The following is a 27713-nucleotide window of genomic DNA, read 5'->3' on the forward strand; positions in this document are numbered from 1 at the left end:
AAAATAATACATAAGTCATTGAAAGTCCTGAATTTTTTTTATATAATATCTGTACAAACCCTGTATTTATTAACACATGTACAAGTGCATCTCAATAAATTTGAATGTTGTAGAAAAGTTCATTTATTTCAGTAATTCAACTCAAATTGTGAAACTCGTGTATTAAATAAATTCAATGCACACAGACTGAAGTAGTTTAAGTCTTTAGTTCTTTTAATTGTGATGATTTTGGCTTACATTTAACAAAAACCCACCAATTAGATTTTAACAAATTAGAGCAACTAAGTCATAAGTCATTCTATTGCTCATTTCAGTTTTTTACTTTGTGACTTTCTGTAGGTGAGCAGAATGGAAACAGGAATCCAGGAGGCCTGCAGATTGGAGATTTGGTCAACATTGATTTGGACCTGGAGATCGTTCAGTCGCTGCAGCATGGTCACGGAGGGTGGACTGATGGCATGTTTGAAACACTCACAACCACAGGCACTGTGTGCGGCATTGATGAAGATCATGACATTGTTGTGCAATATCCTAGTGGAAACAGGTCAGTCGCATTATACCTCTGAAAAGACTGTTTAAACCCTTATATATTGTCATAAATGTTTTATTTTTTGCCTTTGTTTTAGCACACAACAGATGCAAACTTCATAATTATGACACATCGTAATAAATACTAATTATTAATGTTGATACATAACATAAATTCTAATTTTGGATGTAAACAGTCTAAAATCCAAAATAAGCTGTTTCTGAAATAGTAAATCAGTGTAACAAGACCTAAAGTGGCTACATAAGACCATAACATTCCCATTAGCCCTCTTATTTGCATGAATCTGCTTAAATAAAATCACAAAGTAAGCAGTGTAACTATATTAACCCTGTAAAGCCTGAGATTTGAAATAATAATCAGTAAAATTACAATCTGTTGTTCAAGGTCCATGACATAACCTTTGAAATGAACACAAAGCCCTTTTGTGTGTTCCAGGTGGACATTTAACCCAGCCGTTCTCACAAAGGCAAACGTTGTACGTAGTGGAGAGGTGGCAGCTGGTGCTGAGGGAGGCAGCTCTCAGTTCATGGTGGGAGACTTGGTCCAGATCTGCTATGACATTGATCGCATCAAACTACTTCAGAGAGGACATGGCGAGTGGGCTGAAGCTATGCTGCCAGTGAGCATCACTTTCCTCACCCTTAAAGGGATAGTTCACCCAAAAATGAAAATTGTTATTATTCACTTGCCCTCATGTTGTTCAATATTTTTAAGAGAAATTATGTAGTTACACTTTATATTGATAGTCCATTTTAGACAGTGTACTAACTATAAGTAACTTTGCAACTACGTCTCATCTAAGACCACATCCACATAAACCCAGAGCTTCCCCCATCTAATCTATTTTTTTTTTCTTCGTTCTTCATAAACACGGTGTCGTCTCAAGAAAAATCTGCATATACAGGAAAACACTGAAACGGTCTCAAAACAATGTAGTATACGTGCCAGACCAGTATGTGGTTAATTCTGCCACAACGATGCATTAAAAATAGAGAAGACTTGGATCATGCACATAAACATTGCATGCTGTATACCAACATTTTTGCTTTAGTAATTTTAGATTTTTCTTTAGTAAAGCTAACAGCCTCAATAGCTTCTGCTGCACAAACACTAGCATGTACTCTGCCCTTGTTGCTGATATGTGACGTAGCGGTGTCTGACTATGTGGGGTGATGACATCATCCTTTCACTAAATACATGGATTGGCTATACATATGAAACTAACGCCGATGCAAAAGGTTTACAAACATTATAATAAACACTGTAAACATAGCTAGGCTATTTTAGTTTCCCTCACCCCACAACAAATCCTTTCAATTAACAGTATTTAGAAAATAACCAGAATTAAAAATATAATCAAATGTTTCCATATTGGAAATGTATTTGAATGAACTTCACTCGCGTTCCAATATCCACATAAAACAAGATGTTTTGCATAACGTCACAGCGGTACAGTGATAACACTTATGACTTCACAGATTTTACTGCATATTTTTAACTACATATTTTATTAAATTTTTACTGCATAGTTTTTTTTTCCATATGTTTGACTGACTGTATTTTATTATGATAATGAACAGACTACATTGTCAAGGTAGCAATGCTTAACTGTGTGCACGCATGCGACTCCGGCAAAATAACTTGATATTTTTTTTCATTGAAAGAATCTACTCCTTTTAGTCCTAAAAATGATCGGAATTGAAATAAGGTTTACCTTTATTTGTGTACATTCACAATAAAAACAAATCTTTGTGCTTTTGTAAAATAAGCCTAAATAAAATGCCACTTTCTGCCATCTGTTTCCTTTCGCGCAGCACAAAAATGAACCGAAACTCTGCATACTAGGCTACTTTTTCTTTCATTTTCTTTATAAGTAAAAATGTTTCTTGTGTAACTTATCCTTTCTAATTGAATTAAATTCTAATTTAAAAGAATCTTTTCGGTTAATGGTTACCAATCGGTTAACAATCGTCGGTTGTCGTTTAGAAAAAAAATGACTGAAATGGACATACCTAAATTATATATCACTTATAAATTATTTAATACAAAATTAATAGTAGTTATTCAAATTTATGTGCTTTGGAATTGGTGAAATGTGCTTGGGAAAAAAAAAATATGACCAGAATATCAACTTGCATAATAATTATCCACACATTGTACTCTAATGATTGGTAATTGACGTGTAGTTGTAAATTTGCTTATTCTCTAAGTGTCTTAAATGGACTGTCAAAATAAAGTGTTACCACGTATGTTTAAGCAGACCGAAAAATGAAGAGAGAGAGAAAGAGAGGGTGGAACAGGATCAGAAAATGTTGCAGAAATAAAAGCTGTTTCGCCCATATGAATACAATTCTGACACCAAGCACTAGGCCAGAGCTCTGAAATGTTGTTATTTTACTTAGGATTTAGGATCTTAGGATGTTACTCCCACAGGGCTGTCTGTACCTGTGTGTAATACACAGTTTGCACACAAACTCTTCTAGCATTCCAGCCGTTTCAGAGCTTGAAAGGAAAGGAAAGTTGGTTAAATGATATAGAACTCATTTTAGACCAGTCACACACTCAGATGTTTTCTCTTGTGCAGACCCTTGGGAAGGTGGGAAGAGTGCAACAGATTTACTCTGACAGTGACCTCAAAGTCGAAGTGTGTGGGACATCCTGGACATATAATCCAGCCGCTGTTACTAAGGTGGCTCCTGCTGGATCTGCTGTTACTAATGCCTCTGGAGGTAATGCACACATACATACACAAACACTACTTATCAAAAGTCTTTGATTTTAAAAGCTTTTTGGTATAAAGGCTTATGCTTAAATGCTTTGATAAAATAAATTAATTAGAGAGTATAGTAAAGGATCAGCTTACATTGAAATTCCTTCAGTGCTGTTTAAAAAGCATCCCAGAAAGCACATGGGTCATTTTTGGTCACTTATTGCCATGCACACCATTTGTGCTATTTTGCAGTTTGGTGACTTCTAAAATTTGAAAAATTGTAAAGCTTGAGCAGGTGCGTCTAAACGGGTGCGTTTCTCAAAAGCAACTATGGTTGCAAGTTCTGTCCTTACCAGTAGAGTTGAATGGAATTGCGACCATAGTTAGCTAACAATACTTTTTCGGAAATGTGCCTTAGAGTGGTAGTGTACATGGACATGTTACTCTCACATCTCTTTCAACTATTCTATTTTAATTAGGGCTGCAAAATATTGAAAAAACACTAACATGGTGATTTTTTTTATATTTCTGCCATATATTTTGCAATGTGAAAAAATGCAAGACTTGAAGCAGCAGACTTCTAAAAGAATTAAGTCTAATTTTAAAATGATTTAGGGTGATTTTGTAGAGGAGTGCCTCTGCTCTGCTTTTTATTTCAGTTCTATTTCTGTACATAATGCAACCACAGACATGCATCAGTCCATTTCTCATCAGTCATTGTGTACTCTGTGTGACACTATAGCAGTGTTGACCGAGAGTTCTTCTATGCCTGCAGAGCGCCTGTCTCAGCTCCTCAAGAAGCTTTTTGAGACTCAGGAGTCTGGAGACATTAATGAAGAGCTGGTGAAGGCCGCAGCTAATGGCGACCTAGCCAAAGTAGAGGAAATCCTGAAGAGGCCTGATGTGGACGTAAGAGTTCTCTCATAACACACACTGGACCAAATTTGCACAATCACAAAAAGCTCAGCAGATTAATAGAATCTGAATACTCATTCTACGCAAGTTCTACACATCCCCTGCATGTTTGTTTAATATTCTGGTTAATGTTGATTTGCTGTTACTAAGAATTGAACTGTCACCTCACCATCAATGGATATTTTGGCTATTTGTTCATTTGCTGTCAATGTGAGTGAGATATTCTCCATTTAATATAATTTGCCAAATTAAAAAATGTGTGTTGCATGGCAAGCAAACAATAAAATAACGGTCGCCTTAAAAACAGACTCTGGGGGGAAAGTTAGAATATTTTAAACTTACTTGTGAAATGCTTAAGAAAGTCTTGCAAGTAGTACTTTGATCAAGCAGCATACTTGTTCTAATTTGTAGCAAGATCACTTTGAACTGCTGCACCTTTTGGTTCCAACTGGAATCTCACAGATCAGATCAAATGCACAATCAAAGAATGATGGCTGCTTTCATATGTATGAGACTTCCTTTGCTCTTTTTTTAAAACTCCTGTGAGCCTGAAACTCACAGTTAGGGGTGTCCAATATCACGATTTTTGATGGGGGATGATTAAAATGTCTCCAATATTTGCTCAATATACTGTACATGACATACATTCTTTTCAAATTTTAACTCAGCAGTAGAGTTACACTCACGGGACACTGCACTTATTCGCGATCACAAAAGTACATTATTTGCATGTGCTTTTAATCCTTGCCGGTTAAACATTTCATTCAAACAATTTGTTCTGACATGGGCTTTTTCTGAGCATGTAAACCAGCAGTGTGTACCTTAAAAAAAAGCCCATCAAACAGCACCTGATTACTGGACTAAGTTGTCTTTTGCATCTGATTGAGCCAATACTGTCAAAAACACAAGATTTACATATAATTGGAGTTGGTTGTCTAAATTGAAAGTAAAAGGTTGGGAGATAAACGTAATTTCTTTCTTGTGCTGAACACAAAAGATGATATTTTGAAGAATGTGGGTAACCAAGCATTTGCTGGTCCCAATTGCCTTTGACAGTAGGGAAAAAAAATACTATGGAAGTCACTGGGGCCCCCACATTCTTCAAAATAACTTTTATGCTCAACAGAAGAAACATATTCAGGTTTAAAAACAACTTTAGAGTGAGTAAATATGATATCAGTTGTTTTAAATGAGACTGAACAAAGCAATCATGCAATTTTACTTGAAGGAAGAAGATGCCTTCTCCTGTCAGTCTTCTGCTAAAACAGTTGTTTTATGTGTATTGATCATAGACTGTATAAAAACATGGACGTTGTGAGGACCATAGGTTTCCGAAGAGCGATTTTAAAGCTATAACGGTGTCCCTGGGGTCTCAAAGTATTATAAGTTGATAAATCAATTTAGAGAAAATTAAGGCCCTTAAAAAGACTTAAATGTCGTTTTCCAAGGTATTCAATTTTGTAACATCTTTTCATTATGTGTATTTGTCCAAAAAGTGGGGTTGTGTGTGGTTTATTTATAGATGTCATCTGTTACGGCGCTCACTGACTGATTGCACTGCTGCACGATAGCACGGGGCTTGTCACTTGATCCACTCCCGCGATTTTTGTGTCTGCGCCCGCTAATATTCAATATAATTTTTCACGCATCAGGGAGCCGCTATCAGTATGTGTATTTAGATCACTTTTGAAATGAGCGGTAGCAGTCGCTGTTCACTTTCGCGATCACGCGAGCACCGTGTCAGGGAGCACATCTTACGATATAAGATTTTTATCAATGAGCTCAGAATCTGTTGAGGAGCAAATCCTCCAACATCTTGTCAGTCATCTTCTCTTTATCTTTGTTGTTTTTCCACAGAATTGGGCTGCTTTTACACCGTTTCCATGGGTTGATTTTATTTTATTTTTCCCATGGGTTAAAGGTTTAAAATATTGCATAAATTACATTCGACTGAAATGCTTTTATTCAAACATTTTGCATTCTACCTGTAATAAAACTGTTAAATGTTTTGTGAAGGAAGGCCACTATTAGGAAGCCTTTGAGCTGTGTTAATGCACAATGTGCATAACAGTGACTGTAAAATATGTATTTTTGGGATGGAAATGTCATATTTTGGTAGTTAATTTTGATTAAGTTAGAGGGTCGCTAATTTAACCAGTTAAAACTTGGAGTGGCGATGAGGTCTTAATGTATTGTAAGAGTCTTAAAAAAGGTCTTAAAAGGTATTAAATTTAACACCGCGCATCACTCCTGGATAATCGAAAATCGACAAAGAGGCGGGAGCTGGTTGCTAAAAACCATGCCCACCTAGCTCAACGGCAGTGACAGCAGTGGCAATCCACCTGTCACTCAACTGGCCATGCCTTTAATTATACAGAACTTTAAGGCTTAATATAATTTAAACAGGGGAGTAATAACAGTTGTCATGAAGGGCACAATTAACTTTATAGACCAAAATCGTTTTTTTTAACTAGACGGTAAACAGTTTTTTTTTTGGGTGTAAAGTTGGGCATTTAGCATGGGGAGTCTATGGGATTGACTCCCTTTTGTAGCCAGCCTCTAGCTACCAGTTGACAAATTACAGTTTAAGTCACTTCCGTGTGTGCTTCACGAGTGAGAGCGGGAGGTTGCCGCTTGGTATTGGACTGTGAGAGGTTGAAGAATGTTGCTTGTGTAAAATTTCAAAATGAATAACACTGGATCTCAAAGCTCTTGATGGTCTTACCACAAGAAAAAACAATCTTTATATATTATATAATGTTTTAGAAAAGTTTTGTACATCTAAAAATATCATCTCATGTAATCTCATTTTAAAATCAATTTTTTTAAAGCCTAGTTATCATGAATGAATAGAGTCATGTATTACAGATATTGTATACAGTATCTAATGCCTGGATTTGCAATAGATTTGTGATAGACTTATTTCAATATATTTTCATCAATTTGAGTCTTTCCCCTCACTTTTTTGGTTCGTGTTGGTGCCAGGACTGGCCCTGTGCCCTGCCGGCCCTCGCTGAAGTAATTGCTTGTAGCACAGAGAGAGAGAGGAAGGGAAGTCAGATTGGCTTTGGTGACTGGCCAAATTATATGCTCGGCAAGACAAGACATGTCCTGCAAACACATCAGGGGCTCCAGCATTAATATTCATGCCTTTGCACACTTGTCTAACTTACCGCAATGCTGCAGATCACAAAGTAAGACACTTATGTATAGACTCATACACATACTCACAAACACATTTTAAAGATGGCACAAACAATATAATCAGAGATGCAAAGAGCATAATGTGATCAACCCTGTCTTTTTATTTCCAGGTGAACGGGCAGTGTGCAGGACATACTGCCATGCAGGCAGCCAGCCAGAATGGCCATGTGGATGTCCTCAAGCTGCTGCTGAAACACAATGTGGATCTGGAGGCTGAGGTGTGTCTTGTATCATGTTCCTGAACCACCTATTGTCACTTTTGGCTGTTTTTCCCCCTAAAGTTTGTTGTGTTTGGAACCGGGCAAACCGTAACATGCTGTGGTTTGACTGCTGACCTTAAAGGGTTAGTTCAACCAAAAAATGAAAATTATGTCATTAATGACTCACCCTCATGTCGTTCCAAACCCGTGAGACCTCCGTTCATCTTCGGAACACAGTTTAAGATATTTTAGATTTAGTCCTAGAGCTTTATATCCCTCCATTGAAGCTGTGTGTACGGTATACTGTCCATGTCCAGAAAGGTAAGAAAAACATCATCAAAGTAGTCCATGTGACATCAGATGGTCAGTTAGAATTTATTTGAAGCATCAAAAATACATTTTGGTCCAAAAATAACAAAAACTACGACTTCTGCATTGCATTCTCTTCCGGGTCTGTTCCGCGTTCCTGTCAATCCGCGTTCATGACTCGCGTTCAGCAGTGATGCAGCTGACGTAAGCCACTGCAGTAGTGATGGGAAGTTCGGTTCTTTTCTGTGAACCGGTTCTTTCGGACAGTTCGATTCAATAAACAGGTTGAAAAAATCGGATTTACCGGTTCTTTTGCGCTCGAAGTAATGACTTCATTGGCCATGATTGCCCTTGATTCAAGCCTTCGGTTTACTCGCGCTCATAACATTAGCACAGAATCAGTTCAGAATCAATCACCAAAAGAACCAGTTCGGTCAAGACGCACTCTGTGTCAGTCTGCTTCACGCTGAATCACGCATGCGCAGCATCAGCTCCTCTGTTCTCAAATCGGACGCGTCTGACAGAAACTGTTCTCGGTTCAGTGTACTGGTGATCCGAAAACTAATACTTATTGGAGACGTGAACCGTTCCAAACGATTCAGTTCGATTTGGTGATCTGAGAAGAACCGGTTAAATCGAATGATTTGTTCACAAACCGGACATCTCTACACTGCAGTGTTGTGAACACGCTGACAACAGACCCAGAAGAGAAGACAATGCTGAATAAAGTCATAATTTTTGTTATTTTTGGACCAAAATGTATTTTCGATGCTTCAACAAATTCTAACTGACCCTCTGATGTCACATGGACTACTTTGATGATTTTTTTATTACCTTTCTGGACATGGACAGTATACCGTACACACAGCTTCAATGGAGGGACAGAAAGCTCTCGGACTAAATAAAATGTCTTAAACTGTGTCCTGAAGATGAACGGAGGGTGAGACATTGACATAATTCAAATTTTTTTTAGCATAATATGAAGAGAGAAACAAAATACACTTCCAGAAAATACAGTGCATCCGTTTGGGTTAAAAGAACTGTTGCCAAACATACAACAGCCCAGAAACACATTAATCACTGCAATAATGATTCAGTCCTAAAGTCCTTGCTTACTTAAATCCAGACAGGGTTTTAAATATATATATATATATTTTTTTTTTTTTTTTTGACCAGGCAGTGTTTATGTAAATGATCATATTCAGAGAGGAGTGTTTTTAACCCATGGAGTGATCTTGCAATTTTAAATTTTAAAAAAAGTTTTTGGCTCACATAGTTGTAATAGGAATGCTACGTGAAATAAGTGTTTATGTTTGGCGTAGAGGTGTATTGAGATAACATTAACCCCCTGATTCCTATATTCTGAGGATAAGTTAATGTTTGTATGCAGTCATCACGTCTACTGTTTGCTTTCCAATGCTGGAAAGCTACTGTAGCATTGTTATTCCAGTCACTTGAATGGTTCTCCACGCACAATCAAGCACAAATATTTATGTCCTGGTGTCTGGTGATGTTTCATGGGCAGAAAAGAGCTTGCTTTGGAAAAGATCATACTTTGATTGCAGACTTTCACAAATCACTTGTGTCCTGCTTTATCATTTTTATTTGGTTGTCTGTTATAGTTTGTGAGTGATGGCTTAGTATTGTTAAAACTACAGAGTACCAGAAAGGTGAAAATATTCACCTGTGTAATGCCATTCTTATATGGCTAAATTTTAAATTATTTAATTTTAAATATACAAATTTTAGATTAATAAACACGCCACAAAAAGGCTCCCTATTAAAAATCTGTGAAGTCATATGACTGTTTCTCTCTCTCTCTCTCTCTCTCTCTCTCTCTCTCTCTCACCCCCCCCCCAGCTTTAGATTTAGCTTTTACAGGCTGAATGTGAAGAAATCTAGTCATTATATGATGTCTTATAGTTTAAAGGATGTTTGTTTCTCTTTTAGTTTCACATATTTGAATCTTTAATAAAATACCGTGTTCCAGTGGAGAAAGAACAGACTGGACTTCTTGCCACTGTTAGCAGGAGTAATGAATAGATTAGGCAGAGTCTAATTTATGGCTGTGAATCACTTTCAACCTCTGATTAATTAACCAGAAGATTTGCATCGTTATAAGGCAGTTGCTTCAGTAATGACTGTGTCCATAAACATTCTTCAGCATTTGATTTTTCTTGGCCAGTTAGAGTTATAAAAGCTTTAGAGTCAGACAGTGGAATCAAACTGTGAAGTTTTAAATTGGGATGTTGAGAATGATTGACATGCGACTCTTTTCAGGACAAGGATGGAGACCGAGCTGTCCATCATGCAGCCTTCGGGGACGAAGGTTCTGTCATCGAGGTGCTTCATCGAGGCGGTGCTGACCTGAATGCCAGAAACAAACGCAGACAGACGCCTCTGCACATCGCTGTCAACAAGGGCCACCTACAGGTGGTGAAGACTTTGCTTGACTTTGGCTGCCACCCCAGTCTGCAGGTGAACTATATCAGTACCTCTCAGTTTAGCACGGAAACTCTCTGCCTTACCTTTTCTTTACTGACACTTTCAGTCTGACAATCTGAGCTAAAGCTGATAGTTATTCAGTAGCTTCCTGTACTACTAGTACACTACTGGTCAAGATTTTGGAATAATTTTGATATATATGTATATATATATCTATAAATGTTTGACCAGTAGTGTACTAGTAATACAGGAATATATATATATATATATATATATATATATATATATATATATATATATATATGCACACGTTAATATGCGTTTAAACTTAACTCATTTAAGCTTTGCCAGTTTAAACATTTAAGAGCCAAAGGACACGAGCTCCTGCGTGCAGTGAGAAGATTTGTGCCTGCGCTCAACTGAAGTGTGCAAACCCGCGCCTCAGAACGCTTGCTAATATAGCTCTCTCTGAAGTATTGTTTAAATGGACAAATTCAGACAGAGTATGTCGAAATGCCTGTCTTGGTTAATATCCTACAGCAGACATAGCCGGCTGAACGTAGGCCTTCTGTATCAGTGCTTTGGATTAGTGCATTCTCTTAATGTGACGTCTTTATATAAATCGAACAGCAACAACAAAGAAATCACTCAGTGCCCTTGATTTAAAAAGCTTTTGTAACTTTAAGAAAGAATAATCTTTAATTTATACAGTCCAATATGCAATGCTGTTTTACATTTGATTACTTTATTGTATTTCTGTACCTAAAAACTAATGCTAGACCTGCCTAAAAAAAAAAACTGAAAATCACTGTTTATTTTTTGTATCTTTACTCTATTGTATTTAATTGTGCTGTTGATTGTCGTTGGATAGAATATTCTTCTTTATTCTTCTTTTCATCTACTAGTGGTAATTTCATATCTTTTTTTATTTTAATAAGTGTTTTGCTTTCCTACATTACATTTATTCATTTAGACACTTTTATCCAAAGCGACTTACAATTGCTATATATGTCAGAGGTCGCACGCCTCTGGAGCAACTAGGTGTCTTGCTCAGAGACACATTGGTGTCTCACAGTGGATTCGAACCCGGGTCTCTCACACCAAAGGCATGTGTCTTATCCACTGCGCCAACACCACCCCATTATAAAACCTTTATACATGGTGGAAACCTATTAAGGATGAACAAATATCATCACATTAAAAATAACTTCCAAATTCCAAAATACTTAATACATAGAAGTGCTGGGAAAAGTTGTGGGAAGCATTTAAAACCACTCGAAAACATTAGACCATTTCTGCCACAAGTTGTTCCTGTAGTTTACTGTTAAATCCATGGTCAATGGTGGAAATTTTGTTTATTTAACAGTTTTTCCTGGTTTCCACATCAGTGGCGTTTGTTCTGATATCAGCTTTAACAGAATTCTTCTCTGAATTTGAATGCTTCTCACAAGATTTTACAGAGATGTTATTGATTCTATGGTGAATTCGACTGCTTTCTTCACTGTATCTCCCAGTGTTGTTTACGGTGTTGTGATCGAGATCAGTGCACGGCTCCGGCTCGAGCAGATAAACGGTCTGCGCAGCCCAAACTAGTAGCAAGGATTCGTTCTGGTTTCGGTTTGTTTATCCACTGTAGCTCTTGTAAATCAGTCCTGATGAGAACTCAAGGCCTTTCTTTGACTGAATGCGCATTGCGATGATGTCACGGGGAAGCTTCTAAGCCCAAATTATGCAGAACATTTGTGCCAATTACGAAACTTTTCGATCTTTTGCGAAAATTGTGGAGTTTGCTTGATTTTGTGATTAAATTCAGCGATAGCAAAAATGGCGAAATCCCAGAGGGACTGTGAAATACAAATAATACTGTAAAATATTAGTGTTGTGAAATATCATTGCAATGTAAAATAACTGTTTTTCTATGCAATGTAATTTATTCCTGTGATTAATTTTCAGCAGCTATTACTCCGGTCTTCAGTATCACATGATCCTTCACAAATCATTCTAATGTGCTGATTTGTTTCCTAGTTATTACCAATAATTATTCTTAGTGCTCAGATATTATTAATTCTTTCTTTGTATGATGGTTTCTAAAAAAATATACATATTAGAATAATTTCTAAAGGATCATGTGACACTGAAGACTGGAGTAATGGTTGATTAAAAAAAAATTAGTTTTGACATCACAGGGAAAAATTTTATTTTAACATTTATTAAAATAATAAACATTTCTTTTTAAATTGTAAAATTTCTAAATATTACTGTTTTTACTGTATTTTTGTTCAAATAAATGCTGCCCTTGTGATGCCTTGTCTTAAAAAAAGAAAAAAGAAACCATATTCCATATTTTAGAGTTAAGTTGACGTTAATGTTAAAGTTACTTTTAACTTGGCACAGTATCTTGAAAGATTGTTTAAAAAAAAAAGAAAAACAAAACAAAAGACGACCAAAGTTTCCCAGAAAATGGTCACTTGTAACTCAGTGTTTCTCAAACTTTTTCTGGCATTCCCCACTTTGGAGGTAGGCAAGGGTTCCGTGCCCCACCTGTCCCCAATCGCCCCAACAAAATGGTAATAAACTAGGCTTTAATTTTAAAATGTATTCAAATGTATTTTATTAACATCACATTTAAAAAACATAAACAGCATTAAAAACTTTCAAATAGAGAAAATAAAAGTGCAATTCTGTTATCACTTCGCATGAAATAAGACTGTTCAAAAGTAAAAAATATTAATAATTCATTTGTGTTTGCATTTTGCCTCTGATAAAATCTAATTCAGAAACTGAGAAAATAAGTATGGACTAGTTGTGCTTTGCTTCAGTTTGTCACTTTTCAAACTGCATGCAAAAAGAACAAACAAAATTGTCAAAATATAAATAATATTATTCACTATTTTAGTGGCTGCAATGGGCCTTTTTTGTAGTACACATCTTTTTTATATGAGGTTGTCACTCTGAAGTCATGCTCAGTGTTAAGATGAGATCTGTATTTTGTTTTCAGAGAAGCGTATAGAGATGGGCACAAAAATGGCCAAATGTGACCTGTGCTGGCAACTTGAGTCACAATGAGCACATTTCCAAAAATTAGTTTTTATTTTCAGACCTTCAGAATGATGTATGATTTGTTGGAATCGGATGAAAAATGTCTGAGCTACACCCGTTTGATGTCGATAGAGTCAGCAAAGTCAATTTTGAGAAAAATCGAGTTATAGTTTTCTCAAGGTTCCAAAGCACAATCAAATCAAATTATTTTCTTAATAATTACTATATTAGTAATCACAATATAGCTATTATCGTTGTTATTATAAATAAGAACAGATGCAAAACAACAACAGTAGAACAGATAATTAATGCCTTTTTCATTTTTTACATCTAAACAAAAGCATTCACGTAGAAAAACAAATAATCAAATGTAAAAATTCACTTTAGTCTGTTCATTACAAATAAATTGATTATTAATACAAAAGCAGTTCAATCAAGAGCAGCAAGTGATTCTCTCATTTCTTTATTGTTAGATTAACATTAATGAGGTGGCTTATTTTAAGACCTGCTGATCTAGACTGATCTGATGTTTTTCCCCAACAGTTCCTCAAACATTTACTTAAGGCATAAACGATTATATTTGCGTCAATACTTAAATGCTGTAATTCTGTGTATATTTATCGGGATCATGCACAGTCTGAAATGCCTTTATGTGAGTCAGCGTGAGAAGCAAGCAGAGAAAAGGTACTCCATCTAAAATTATTATTTGGAGCATTGGGATCGCTAGACGAGGGCTTAATGAACATATTTTTGTTAAAACCCTAAATTCAGCCAAATTTGATTTTTTTTTTTATTATTTTTTTTTTTTATGTATTTATTTTTTATAAACGTGTTTTGCCTGTAGCTTGTAATTAGCCTGTGCACATTCCCACTTATTTTACCAGCATGGGTCACAAATTTCCATTTGTCGCGCCCCCTTTGTCATATCTCTGTTCACACACTATGTAAAGTTAAACTTCAGACAATCTTTTATTTGACATCTGCGAACAGACTTAAATAAAGCTGCATTGCATTTATTAGCAATGCACCACATAGACTAAAGAGTGTGTAACTTACTGCTGCCCCCTGCAGGACTCAGAGGGAGACACACCTCTGCATGATGCCATCAGCAAGAAGAGGGATGACATGCTCTCTGTGCTCCTGGAAGCAGGTGCAGATGTCACAATTACCAACAATAATGGCTTCAACGCTCTTCACCACGCAGCTCTGCGAGGGAACCCCAGGTATAGCTACACTGACTTGGTCATAACTTGGGCTGAAATAGGGCTTCTGATTAAAGAGCATTATGTGAGTTTACTAAATGGTTTCGGCTCATATTTTGGGCCTGTATACAAAAAATTTGAGGTTACTGAAGGCGGAATAAATCATTTTATCTTTGCTGTGGGACATTTAGCATTGTGGCCACCATTTATGTCCATTATATGGAGAAGGAATGTTTTCCTCAAAAACCTTAATTTCTTTGTGACAGAAGACAGAAAGACACATCTTGGATGACATGGTAGTGAGTAAATTTTCAGGAAATCTTTATTCTGGAATTAAACTACAGGAGGCACATACTTCTGTTCAGTTTTCCTCTACCAGTAGCTGTAGAGGATTTGGTGCAGATTAAACTGGCTTTAAAAAGGGGCCATGAATTGAGAAATTCCATTTTCCTTGATGTTTGGACATGTAAGAGGTCACTGTACTCTAAAAACATATTGAGTTTCAGAGCTCAAAACTTCCTTGTTAGTCCAAAAGCGGCTTTTATTGAAACCAAGATCAGAAAATGACTCGTTTCTGAGTTGTCACATTATGACATCATAGTGTGGCGAAAGCAGAATCAGATCATCGCCTACTTCTACATCATCGCCTTTTTGGAGCGTTAGTGAGAAGAGTAGGAGAGAAGAGCAGTACAGGATACAGATTTCCAAACAGACTTTAACTGCAAGATAGGGGCCTGACAGTAATAGCACAACATGTAAGTAACCGTATTTATTCGAATGCCTAAATTAAATTAAATTAAAAATCAAAGAAGGCTTTTTTTCTTTTCTACACTGCACCATAAATCTCTTATTTACACCGTGTTTGCAATGTTATGAGGAGAGCATTTGTGGAAGTGCAAACCTCAAGTTGCAATGATGAGATCACTCATCACTGCATCTATGCTCTCTCAACAGTCTGTCATTGTCTACAATGCTCATTGCTGCAATCTTTCATGTGACAGGAGTAGATCTCAACATAATGTTGTAATCATCAACACTTTTTCATAATTAGGTTAATCTCAACAGCTGTAATAGTAAAAACCTAGTAAATGTTTTTGAGAGAGCTTCACATGTAATGCTTATTTCATATGCAAAGATGTTTCCAGTGAAGTCAGACCCATTCAAATCAGAGAGCTAAAATCAGGGTAGAAAATGCCTCTATTTCTAAATTGTGACGATTTTGAGGTAAAAATCGTACTAACATTATAAATGCACCTCAGACAACATTATCAAATAATTCAAAAATGCATTTCATGACCCCTTTAAGACTTTAGTTCATCCTCCCGCTCTCTAGCACATTTCTCTGGCTGCAGCCTAAATGGCCAGATCAAATTATGCCTTATGCTTGTCATTAGTCTCCGCTTGTCATTTCCTGGATCAGATCAACACCTTTACCACATATTTTTCATAGAATGGCAGAAAGCAAGCACAGTACTTTATATAAAAGTGTCCATTAATAAATAAGTATTTCAAATAGACTTTCCCACTGCGGCACTGACCCCCACCATCGTTTTTATTTTTTATAGTAATAAAAATCATTTAGTTCGGTAAAAGATCAGACACTACAGTTAAAAAATGAACGCAGCTGCTCAATGTAGCGTGCCGAATGACAGTCGCATCACAAATCAGATTTCATTTATCCAGTGAGGAGAGCTCACTGACAGGCAGAGTGAGGTGAGACAGACAAGACGATGGTGGATCATTTAGTTTCCAATCGGAATACAAAAGCGCCTGTTTGGCAATATTTTGGTTTTTAAAATAGCCTGTTGACCTTTGCCGTTTATCTAAGTTTTTTTTAAACATCTGTTTATTTAATTGGTTCCACATTGTTTGCTAATTTTTACTTTATTTAAACTTTGTGTCATTTATTTTTTTTATTTGACATCAAGGTGTATGCCGTGCTTCCAAGCTTTCTTACTAGTTTTGCTTATAAACGTTCTACGTTTCTTATTTATTTGGTTATTTATTATACACATGTTTACTAAGCCTATTTCCAGTTTTGTATACCTATTTAAACTTAAGTTATTTGTTATTTTATATTAGGTATAGCCTGCTCTATAGCATGGTGTATTTTTATTTGTTTTGTTAATAAAAGTTCAATGTTTTATATATAGGATAAAGTGAGTTTGACGTATTTTGTTGTTGCATCTAAGCTGACTCTGAACTGCCGCTTATTCGAATAATAAAGCATAATTAACACTTTTAAGCTATTTAAAAAGCGAAGGAAAGCGAGGAAAATAGGGAAAATTCAAACGAACTAAAAAGAACAATTGCTTTACGGCGAATTGCCGCTATTTGAAAGTGAAAATAAAACAGGCACGCCGCTTTTACAAGCTATTTAAAAACTAAGGAAAGTGAGGAAAAGAGGGAATGCCCCCACGGTGATACTGTTATTACCGGTGTTGTCACGACGATTAACTGGTGGGAAAATTTCCTCATCGTCACAACCCTAATTTCAATTTGTAGAAATACCTTAAACGGATTAAACATTGAATTAATTAATGTGTGAGTTGTAGCCATGCCAATTTGTTTATTCATTGCAAATAAAATGAGCATTGATTTTATTGTTATTATTGCACCTTTATGCCATACAAATCTGCTATATACAGTTAAGTTACAAATCCCTCAGTGAAATGATCAGTCTTTGCTTCAGTCTCCCAATGGCAACTTGGGGATCCTCTTTATTGACTGTGTGGATGAAGAACTGCCCCGGGTTATTATTTATGACTCGCTTACACAGTAGAGCCTTGCTTGGGAGCAGAACTGTCCCTTCCCCATCAGAAAGTCCTTGAGATATATAGCTCTCCTCCAGCTCACCATTTACTTGTATTTCTCGCATGAGCTCCCACCACTGCAGTCTTCTCTGCTCTTTCCTGTGCTGCTGAAGCCTTTTAGTCCAGTCCTGTAGCGTAGACTTGAGTATGCATTTACTAGGTCTGAAGGCTTTTGCTTAGCTTGTGTCCTTGTTGGTTTATTTTTCGGTATGTGGTTAGGTCATAAACTAACTTTATTGGTTAGTCTAGTGGAACTTTATGCTAAGTTTTCTGCTTTAAGATATTCATTTTTCTGTTGAATCCACAAGCCACACATGTCAGGTGTCTGTTGTCAGGGTCAGTCACTGTGTCTGTGTCTTAAGAACTTGTTTGAGTGTTTGAGTGTTTTTGCACTTAAAACCAGTAGGTAGTACTAGCCTTACTTCACACAGTTGTAACCTGAGACAGGAATTTTAAACAGCCAGACAAATTAAACAAACCTGTTGACTTTTGGTATGCATATGCACTTTATTCATTTAAATGTTCTTTAAAACTCTGAAAGATGTACAGCTGAAAAAAGACCCGCATTCTGGCTTTTTCTGTCTATTTAGTTTTGAGATTTTATTAAAATTTTCCCATGTTTATCTATACATTGTGAATTTGCACCCTGGGTATGTTTTCTTTTTTTTTTTCTTCCTGTGTGTTTATGACAGTCCCAGGCTGAGAGCAGGACTGGTTCCTCTCAGTGGCTCACTGGATGGCTGCTGGAAGGCAGTCATGCTCCAGAACTGTAAACAGTACGATTAATAGCCCATGACTCATAACAGAGTCCACAAAAAGGCTCTGCAGAGGCAACTGCTGCACAGCCTTTATAACTACTGTACAAATGGGCCAACCTGTTTGTTAACTGCCATATGGACTTTCACCCTCGGATGCACTGCTGTGTGCTGATCTACAGCGAAGCAGTTCAGGCCTTAGCCAGCAGTCACATCCAATGCTAGTGGAAACGATATTATAGGAATAGAGTTTGACACTAATGAAAATGATTGGTCAATGATTGGTTTTATGTTTATAGAGAAACCCTTGAATATGAAAGCAAATGATCAGCACAGATTATTATGGGCTGTTTGGGCCTCCATTGTATTGTCAGGTGAATTGCAACTTTTCTGTTTTATTTTAAGCCCGGTTATTTTGTCTTTTTTGTATTTATAGTGTGTGTGTGTGTATATATATATATATATATATATATATATATATATATATACACACACACATCCTGCAATAGTAATTAAAAGTTAATCTGAAATATATTTTTTCCTAATATTTGTATAATTATTAGCTATGCAGTGTTTGGGACTTTTTTTATTAAATTTTTTAGATAGATAATTTTTTTCAAAATACATTAAAAATGCCATACAATGACTTTAATACACATCAGTGAACATGTCTTAATTCTGAAGTGTTAAATTAATTTTTAAAAATTAATTAATTAATTTGAACACTATTTGTGAATGTTATAATACATGTATTAATATAGCTGTTGTAGGGTAATTATTATTATCATTATTACGGTCTTTTTAATTTTTATTTTACAGAGCAACAGTAAAATTATAACACTATCATTTATGAATGTTGATGGAGTTGTTGCTTTTCTTTTATTTTGGCAGAAACCCGCAAGAAAATCTCATTGTTGCTTTTTGTTGACAACAGAATGCAGATTTATAAATTATTCTCATTACGAATTTGGAAAGATGTTTGTCGCACGTGTCACATTGTCACGTGCCTTTAAAAAAAAAATCACAGAAACTGAGCAACTGACAAGTAATAAGTTTAGCGCAGATTTTCCTTACGCTTTTTTTTTTCTTTTTTTTTTCGGCCAAATAATTTCATTTGCCGAACAATCAGTGCATCCCTAATTCAAACCTGATAACTATGACCCACATGAGAGGTGGGGGACTGTATGAAAGATTACAATTTTGAAATGGCGTTAATTGCTAACTTCAAAATGCTAAGTTTCCAAATATGTTGTTTTATGCATTGCATTCTGAAGGCAGTTCATGAGGTAGTGGCACCATTTAGCAGTTGTGTGGAGGATACGCTCAGCATCCCAGCCAGTCCAGAATGAATAATGAATACTCAACAGCACTGATTTTTATTTGCCGTTTGGCACTCTGACTCTGGCTGATATGCTTAGGATAACACAACTGCTAGATTAACCTCCCTCACTCACCAATTAGTCAATATCTTTTTAAAGAATTCTAACAATGTATGCAAGCTGCAGCTTATAAAGTCTAACATGCCACATGTTTCCATTTCAGCAAATGCTGATAACATGGTCACTAATAACATGCATTTAAAAAATGCAACATGCTGCACCCATCTAATGTTTAATGCCAATCATTTATAAATGTCTACAGAAGAGAAGCTTTAAGGTCTCCCTGCACTTTTCCACCAAAATAAAAGCTCTGTAGTTTAACGTTTGAAAAGAAATTAAGCCATAATCATCAGTATTGTAATTTTACTGTTATTCTGTAAAAATATACACTGTAAAAAATGACTGTGATTTTAACGGTAAAAAACTGTGAACCTGTTTACCAAAAACGTAAACAGGTACCGTATTTTTTACGGTATAATTCTGGCAACCACAGCTGCCGGTTTTTTACCGTATATTTTACTAATAATTATTATAGTATAATTAGTATATATAGTATATATTATTATAGGAATATTTTTAATAATTGTTATTTGGTTCATGTTTTTCTTTTTTTTAGTTCTTAGCTGATCACAAGCCTGAGAATGAATTTATTGAAAAGAAACCCTTAAGTAGTTTAAGGCATAATATCTTATTGCTTTACTACTTTTTTCTTATATATCATACGGTGTGACTAACATGAAAAAAAAAAAATCTCTCTCTCTCTATATATATATATATACAGTCGTGGCCAAAAGTTTTGAGAATGACATAAATATTAGTTTTCAAAAAGTTTGCTGCTAAACTGCTTTTAGATCTTTGTTTCAGTTGTTTCTGTGATGTACTGAAATATAATTACAAGCACTTCATATGTTTCAAAGGCTTTTATCGACAATTACATGACATTTATGCAAAGAGTCAGTATTTGCAGTGTTGGCCCTTCTTTTTCAGGACCTCTGCAATTCGACTGGGCATGCTCTCAATCAACTTCTGGGCCAAATCCTGACTGATAGCAACCCATTCTTTCATAATCACTTCTTGGAGTTTGTCAGAATTAGTGGGTTTTTGTTTGTCCACCCACCTCTTGAGGATTGACCACAAGTTCTCAATGGGATTAAGATCTGGGGAGTTTCCAGGCCATGGACCTAAAATTTCAACATTCTGGTCCCCGAGCCACTTAGTTATCACTTTTGCCTTATGGCACAGTGCTCCATCGTGCTGGAAAATGCATTGTTCTTCACCAAACTGTTGTTGGATTGTTGGAAGAAGTTGCTGTTGGAGGGTGTTTTGGTACCATTCTTTATTCATGGCTGTGTTTTTGGGCAGAATTGTGAGTGAGCCCACTCCCTTGAATGAGAAGCAACCCCACACATGAATGGTGTCAGGATGCTTTACTGTTGGAATGACACAGGACTGATGGTCAAGCCTTTTTCCAGATGCCCCAAACAATCGGAAAGGGGCTTCATTGGAGAATATGACTTTGCCCCAGTCCTCAGCAGTCCATTCACTATACTTTCTGCAGAAGATCAATCTGTCCCTGACGTTTTTTTTGGAGAGAAGTGGCTTCTTTGCTGCCCTTCTTGACACCAGGCCATCTTCCAAAAGTCTTCGCCTCACTGTGCATGCAGATGCGCTCACACCTGCCTGCTGCCATTCCTGAGCAAGCTCTGCACTGGTGGCACTCCGATCCCGCAGCTGAATCCTCTTTAGGAGACGATCCTGGCGCTTGCTGGACTTTCTTGGACGCCCTGAAGCCTTCTTTACAAGAATTGAACCTCTTTCCTTGAAGTTCTTGATGATCCTATAAATTGTTGATTTAGGTGCCATCTTAGTAGCCACAATATCCTTGCCTGTGAAGCCATTTTTTTACAACGCAATGATGGTTGCACGCGTTTCTTTGCAGGTCACCATGGTTAACAATGGAAGAACAATGATTTCAAGCATCACCCTCCTTTTAACATGTCAAGTCTGCCATTCTAACCCAATCAGCCTGACATAATGATCTCCAGCCTTGTGCTCGTCAACATTCTCACCTGAGTTAACAAGACGATTACTGAAATGATCTCAGCAGGTCCTTTAATGACAGCAATGAAATGCAGTGGAAAGGTTTTTTTGGGATTAAGTTAATTTTCATGGCAAAGAAGGACTATGCAATTCATCTGATCACTCTTCATAACATTTTGGAGTATATGCAAATTGCTATTATAAAAACTTAAGCAGCAACTTTTCCAATTTCCAATATTTATGTAATTCTCAAAACTTTTGACCACGACTGTATATATATGTGTGTGTGTGTGTGTATGTGTGTGTGTGTGTATATATATATATATATATATATATATATATATTAGTGCTGTCAATCGATTAAAAACTTTAACTAGATTAATCACACATTTTTTCTGTGATTAATCGCAATAAAAAAAAGAAATGTTTTTGTACGTTTTTAATATATTTTTTAATGTAATAATTTCACAGTTAAATTTAAATACTTGTTTAAATGACATCTTTTTATGAATGAAGGCCAGTATTACTGATATTAATACAGCTACTGATTTTTTTTTTTTTTTTTTACATTTATTATTAGGCTTCAAAAATATAACAGTTTTTAATTTAAGTAAACTTAAAACAATGCTAACATAAACCCATAATAAATGTCATGTTTACTCCTGCCCTTCCTGTCTTAACAGTTAGGAAATATACAGAAATGTAATAAAGTTATCAAAGTTATATGCAGTCTGCACTGCATAAACTATAAATTAAATAGTTAATCCTTATTAAAGCTACAAAAGTTATTTAGTCAAGAGCAGCGAGTCATTTTCTCTGTTCCCTTTGTTCTTTAACTTTACTGACAGGAAGCTTTATTGGCTGCTGTCCCTTTAAGAGCAGACAGACACGCGGATCTCACCGTTTATATACTGTCTATGGATCTCGCCTCATTCTCTCACAACTCTTTTTGTTCATTTTAGACTTTATATAAATCATTTAAGATTGCTCTTATGAGGATAATCGACAAAACTGGCACTTTGGGATGTTTATTGTTAGTTCAAGCGCTTAAGAGAACTGGATTTTGGCGCCCTGTCTATGCATTGTGTGTGTGTGTCTGTGTGTGTGTGTGTGTGTACGTGTGTATGTGTCACATAAGGGCATTCACAGACAGCGCATTCTCTTTTGTCTTGCCGTGCTTGAAATGTTTAAAAGCATTTAAATGAATAAGAGCGTGATCATATAATGTAAAGCTAGCCAACGGAAAATACGGATGCTACGTTAATTGCGTTAAATATTTTGACACGTTAAACCAGACAAAAATTAATCGCACGCGTTAACGTTGACAGCACTAATATATATATATATATATATATATATATATATATATATATATATATATATATATATATATATATATATATAATTATATATAATTATATGATAAGCAAAATAAAATGGTAGAGGGAGCCCTTGCAAACGTGACTTGAATTCTTTATATAAATGAATCTTTCATGATATTTGTTAAAATAAAAGTACACTCACATGTAGGTGTAAGCATAATGCTATTATTTGGTTACACAATATTTTTATTGAGTTTATTCAAATGAACCATTAAATGTAACATTTTATTGAAAATGGTAGAACAGTTTTTAAAAACCAACATGAACATTTCTAAGAATTTGTAATTTTAAACCATATGTGTGTGTGTGTGTGTGTGTGTTTGTATGTATGTATATATATATATATATATTATTTTAATTCACCTTTTCTTATTGTATACACTTATTTGTCATTGACCATTTAATGAGCTCATTTCACTTGTTACGCTTACGACAATTATTTAATAGAAACTAAAAATGATTTAAACAAACCGAAAATCTTAATAGAAATAGTGACCAGTTATCATAAACATTTTAACCTAAATTTTTAATGTGAAAAAGTTCATGGATATGTCAATTTCCTCTGTATATGAAATGATATATGATATGCATAGTGGTGCAGAACAGGTTCAGCATGACATGGTGGCAGATCAGCGTAATTACGGGTGAAATTATGATGCAGCGTTGCGATCCATGTGACTGAAGGAAGGATGCTGCTCTGATGCAGAGGAGAGGGAGGTTCACACCGCATGCCTGCGCTGCGTCAGTGTGCCATAGGGCCATAATTGGTGGACTCTCTCTGTGTATGATTTGTGTGTATAACCCCCCACACTTAGAAGCATCTGGCTTTCATCTCCACTCCCCTATCTGCAGATGCAGGCTACCCGCATGTGTCGCAGTGAGCTTGTGCTGCAACTGCTGTCCTCTCCTCTCCCTGCTCTCTGTTTCCATGTGTACTGTTCAGTTATCTGGATGTCAGTCACCTGTCTTAGCCAAACTTTACATCCCCCATTGCGTCACATTACCTTCTTTTCAGAACTTTGTTTCCCTGCTTGCTTTTTAATGATGCATTTATATTTTAACCCACTTTTTTCTGTTAAAAATGTTTGGCTTGTAGAAAAGGCAATCACAGTTCTTTGTAGTAGCATTTATTAGAATAAACTTTGTCACTCTGTAATTAATGGAATATATAATTTCAGTTGCTGCGGAAGCAAAAGAGCAAGCTAAAAACCATTCATTCATGTTGTCATCAAAGCATAGCTACAGCTGGTTGAAGGGGACCAAATCCATTGAAAAGGTGATTTGGTTCCATTTTACCAGCTTTAGCAAAGCATTGTGGTTTGCTGTTAATGATACTAACAAGAACCAGCTTATGTGACCCTGTTTCATGACCTTAAGCAGTAAAACTTTGTGAAACATGACATGAAATGGCACATGGGCTCATTTCAGGCTTCATTCTCTACAGCTATGAAAAATACATTTCACTGCACTCCAAAGGTTTTCTTAGAAATATAATAATCTATCATTGTGCTCTTGAGTCAAATGTCCACAAGTCTTGTAGCAATTACAGCAGCTGATTGAGCCTGCTGAGGGCAGTGTCACATGGGCGATCAAGATGTCAGCATGTGCCGCGGCTCGTAGTTGTCACTTTCTAAATTTGGAAAAGATTCAGTCATACTCAGCTGAAATGTTGGGCTAATTTGCCCACTTAATACAATAAGGGAGTGTGGTGGGAGCTCCTCTGAGACTGCTCAATGACTAATAAAGATATTTGTACTACATATCAGTCACAGTCCGGGACAGAAGCAACTCCACAAAACAATTTGGTGCCGCATAGTGAGCGCAACAAGCCAGAGTTTTGCTTTGTAAGATGCAGTCAACTGTCCATTAGCTTAGAGGCAGCCAAAAAGCCTCTTTAGCTCCTTAGCAGGTGGCCAGCTGAGAGTGTAAGCAAGGGTTCATTGCAGCTCAATATGGCACTCATTAGAGAAAGGTCAGTAAAGTGCTATTTGCATCACAGATCCCCCTCCCTGCGTTACACAGACTCTCGATTGCGGCACTCTGGACAAAGTTCGGCCCCCAAATACACTGGCCATAAGAGGGCAAAAGCCAGGGACAGCAGCTGAGCATTTGATAATGTCAGCATCTGTTGTGGGTGTCACTCAGTCTGACGGCGAGAAAGAGGAAACACAGCCACACGACTGACAGGAGCTAACCATAAAGCAAGCAGTGCACAAGAATGGAAAGAGCACAGCCCTACAGAGGACAGACAGGAGTGTCTGACATTCAGAAAAATGGGCCACAAGCTCTCCCAGGCTCAAGCCATGACCAAAAACCTTTACTGTATCTTTGCACACAATGCGTACTTGAAATTTTTCTTGATTGGTAACACGAGTTAGTGAGAGATTTAAAACGGAAGCTTTTATAAGATGCTATGCAAGAAATTGCAGTGGTGCTCTGACCTTAGTCGTCATCATGAATGAAGTGTAACCTCAGTAGATAGATGACGTGGTGTGCTACCAAACACCCGGAGTAGAGAAGCATTCAAACCCCTGAAAGTATAATTGTCCTCTGTTATCTTGTCCCCTCCCACAACTGTTTGATCACCTGTTGATCGGTTTAAAGGTTCAGCATTGTGTAATACATTTGTTCTACTTGTACAATCACTCTGCTGTTTTTACAATGATTTTCATTGTGACCTGCTGCACACCAGCAGTCCAAAAGTGAAAAAGAGGCCCCCATTCTACCTTTTGTAGGACAATTGGAATCAGCTGACAGGCAGACCCAACTCTGATCCTGCATTGTCACTTTTCCATGCTCTAATCTGACTACTCTGTGCACCAGCAAAGCATTTGGCAAGCCTAGCAAACATGAACAATAGGGGCAGGAACGGGTGTCAGGGTGAAACAGACAACGGTACTATCCCACAATGTGAGAGAAGCTTCCTTTTTAATAGCCAAGCTCTGCTCACCTTTATGGAACTGTTACCTCAGCAGCTTCCCTGTAGTGAGATAAAACGTTTAAGGGACATAAAAAGACGAAGGCATTAATGGTTCTGGTGCATGCCACTCCTGCAAAAACAGGATCTTGGTTGCAGCTGGCCACATTTCAAAGCTAAGAATGCACCAAACCCTCCAATAATGAAAGGAGCTCCTGTTCCTATGGCGATGTCTCAAGCTGTTATTGGATATTTGAGGAAGCAGTGACTGAAGTCATTCTTTCAACCAAGAAAGTGGGCACCTGCAAATCATTATCTACCAATAGTCTACCTGCAGAAATGAACTATAGCATGACAATCATGCAGGTTAGTTGCTAAATTTGGGAGAGGTGGTGTGGACCGCTAATGATGTCACTAAAAGAGCAGCAACTTCTCTTCGAATGCACTGCTGCAGTAAGTTTCTGCACCCCAGTTACAAAATTCATCACACTGTTTCCATGTACCCATATTCAGTGATGCAGAGAATTATGGTACAATTTCAAAACTGAGGATCAGCACCTGACCAAGAATACATACTTCTTTACATTCCATAGCTGTCATATGTTCATATGGGCACATAAAGAAGTATGTACACCAAGTAGGCAGCCCCAGACACAGCTGAGTTTTCTTACCTTCTCTGATATGATGTTTGATTAGCGCGGCCCTTATTTAAACCAAACATGTTTAATCACATCAGTAGATAAGTGGCTTCTTTTTTCTTTTCTTTTTTTACCATCCTGCAGAATGCAATGGATTATACATAAAGTGACTTTCACAGATTCTTTAGGTCATGCTTTTTTCTTTTGCCTTATTCCAACAGTGTTCCCAGTGCGCATTACACATATTGGGGTTCACTCAGTTTTGTATCTTCTGTTGACCTTGGCTGTCCTCGAGAGAGTGTGGGGGGTATCCGTAGGGAATCTGGAAAAGAACGGTTCCATAGAGTTATTTGCTTTTTTTTGGATCAAAAAAAATCCTGTTAAAAATTAGGGGAAAGGTGTCCTGTGCTGTCCTTGTTGCCTGCAGTTCTTGTCTATGAAAGTTCAAAGGACTCCTTGGAGAAAAAAAGATGCATTTCTAATGTAACAGTGTCCTGAACATGCTATGCATCTCCTTTTTACCCATTTCCATCTGTTTGTCCAATGTTTTTCACCCATTTTCTACCTGGTTGTCCGTTGTTTAACCACATTCTCAGTTGTATGTCAGAATGGTTGCTGAGGTCCAAAAATGAGGTTGATCCAAGTGGAACAGGAAGCTATTGTGAGCAGGATTTGGGCTTTAGCCACACAGACCAGGCCAGAGGTCACATGCAAGAGCTAATGCCCACTCAGCAAAAGTGATTGGTCACAAGTGTGCTGATTCTCCTCCCCTACTCCCCCTCTTTTTACATGTAACCCCCCATATTCCTTTTTTTTGTGACCTGGTTGTGTTTATTCTAGAAGCTTCTCTAGAGCTCTAATGCTGTGTGCTAGAGATCAATAACTGTTTGCATGGCAGCATGAAATGTTCAGTAGCTCTCTAATGAATCTTTGCTCCAGCTCCTCACATTCCACAAGTCAACACCGCCCTGTCTCATCCCCCTCCTCTGAGAAGCCTATCCAATACCAGGCCAAAAGGAGAGGTGCAGGGGTGGAAACATAACAGAAGGACACTTAGACAGGCTATTTTGGGCAGGGGTGGAAATCCTGGATGGGTTTGTGGTACTTGACGGGGTTAGATATGATGGCAAGGTATGGCTGGCGCCACAGTGTTAGTAAAGATTTAGGGATGAGTGTGTTAAGAGGGGGAGATGGCACTGCAGCATTAGAGCTCTG

The 27713-nt window shown here is 37.0% G+C and overlaps 1 protein-coding gene across 7 annotated transcripts in view; it reads left to right on the forward strand.

Moving 5' to 3' along the window:
* Positions 1 to 27713, forward strand: part of LOC132155156 (E3 ubiquitin-protein ligase mib1) — a 70689-nt gene that overhangs the window by 16937 nt on the left and 26039 nt on the right. For all 7 annotated transcript variants that reach the window (XM_059564006.1, XM_059564007.1, XM_059564010.1 and 4 more), the window contains exons 6-12: positions 340 to 544; positions 986 to 1169; positions 3135 to 3279; positions 4036 to 4169; positions 7490 to 7597; positions 10169 to 10366; positions 14444 to 14595. In XM_059564006.1, the coding sequence (XP_059419989.1) occupies positions 340 to 544; positions 986 to 1169; positions 3135 to 3279; positions 4036 to 4169; positions 7490 to 7597; positions 10169 to 10366; positions 14444 to 14595 (1126 nt within the window). The remainder of the gene's footprint in view (positions 1 to 339; positions 545 to 985; positions 1170 to 3134; positions 3280 to 4035; positions 4170 to 7489; positions 7598 to 10168; positions 10367 to 14443; positions 14596 to 27713) is intronic.

This window comes from Carassius carassius, chromosome 12, assembly GCF_963082965.1.
Source record: "Carassius carassius chromosome 12, fCarCar2.1, whole genome shotgun sequence".
In the NCBI taxonomy this organism is placed as follows: domain Eukaryota; kingdom Metazoa; phylum Chordata; class Actinopteri; order Cypriniformes; family Cyprinidae; genus Carassius; species Carassius carassius.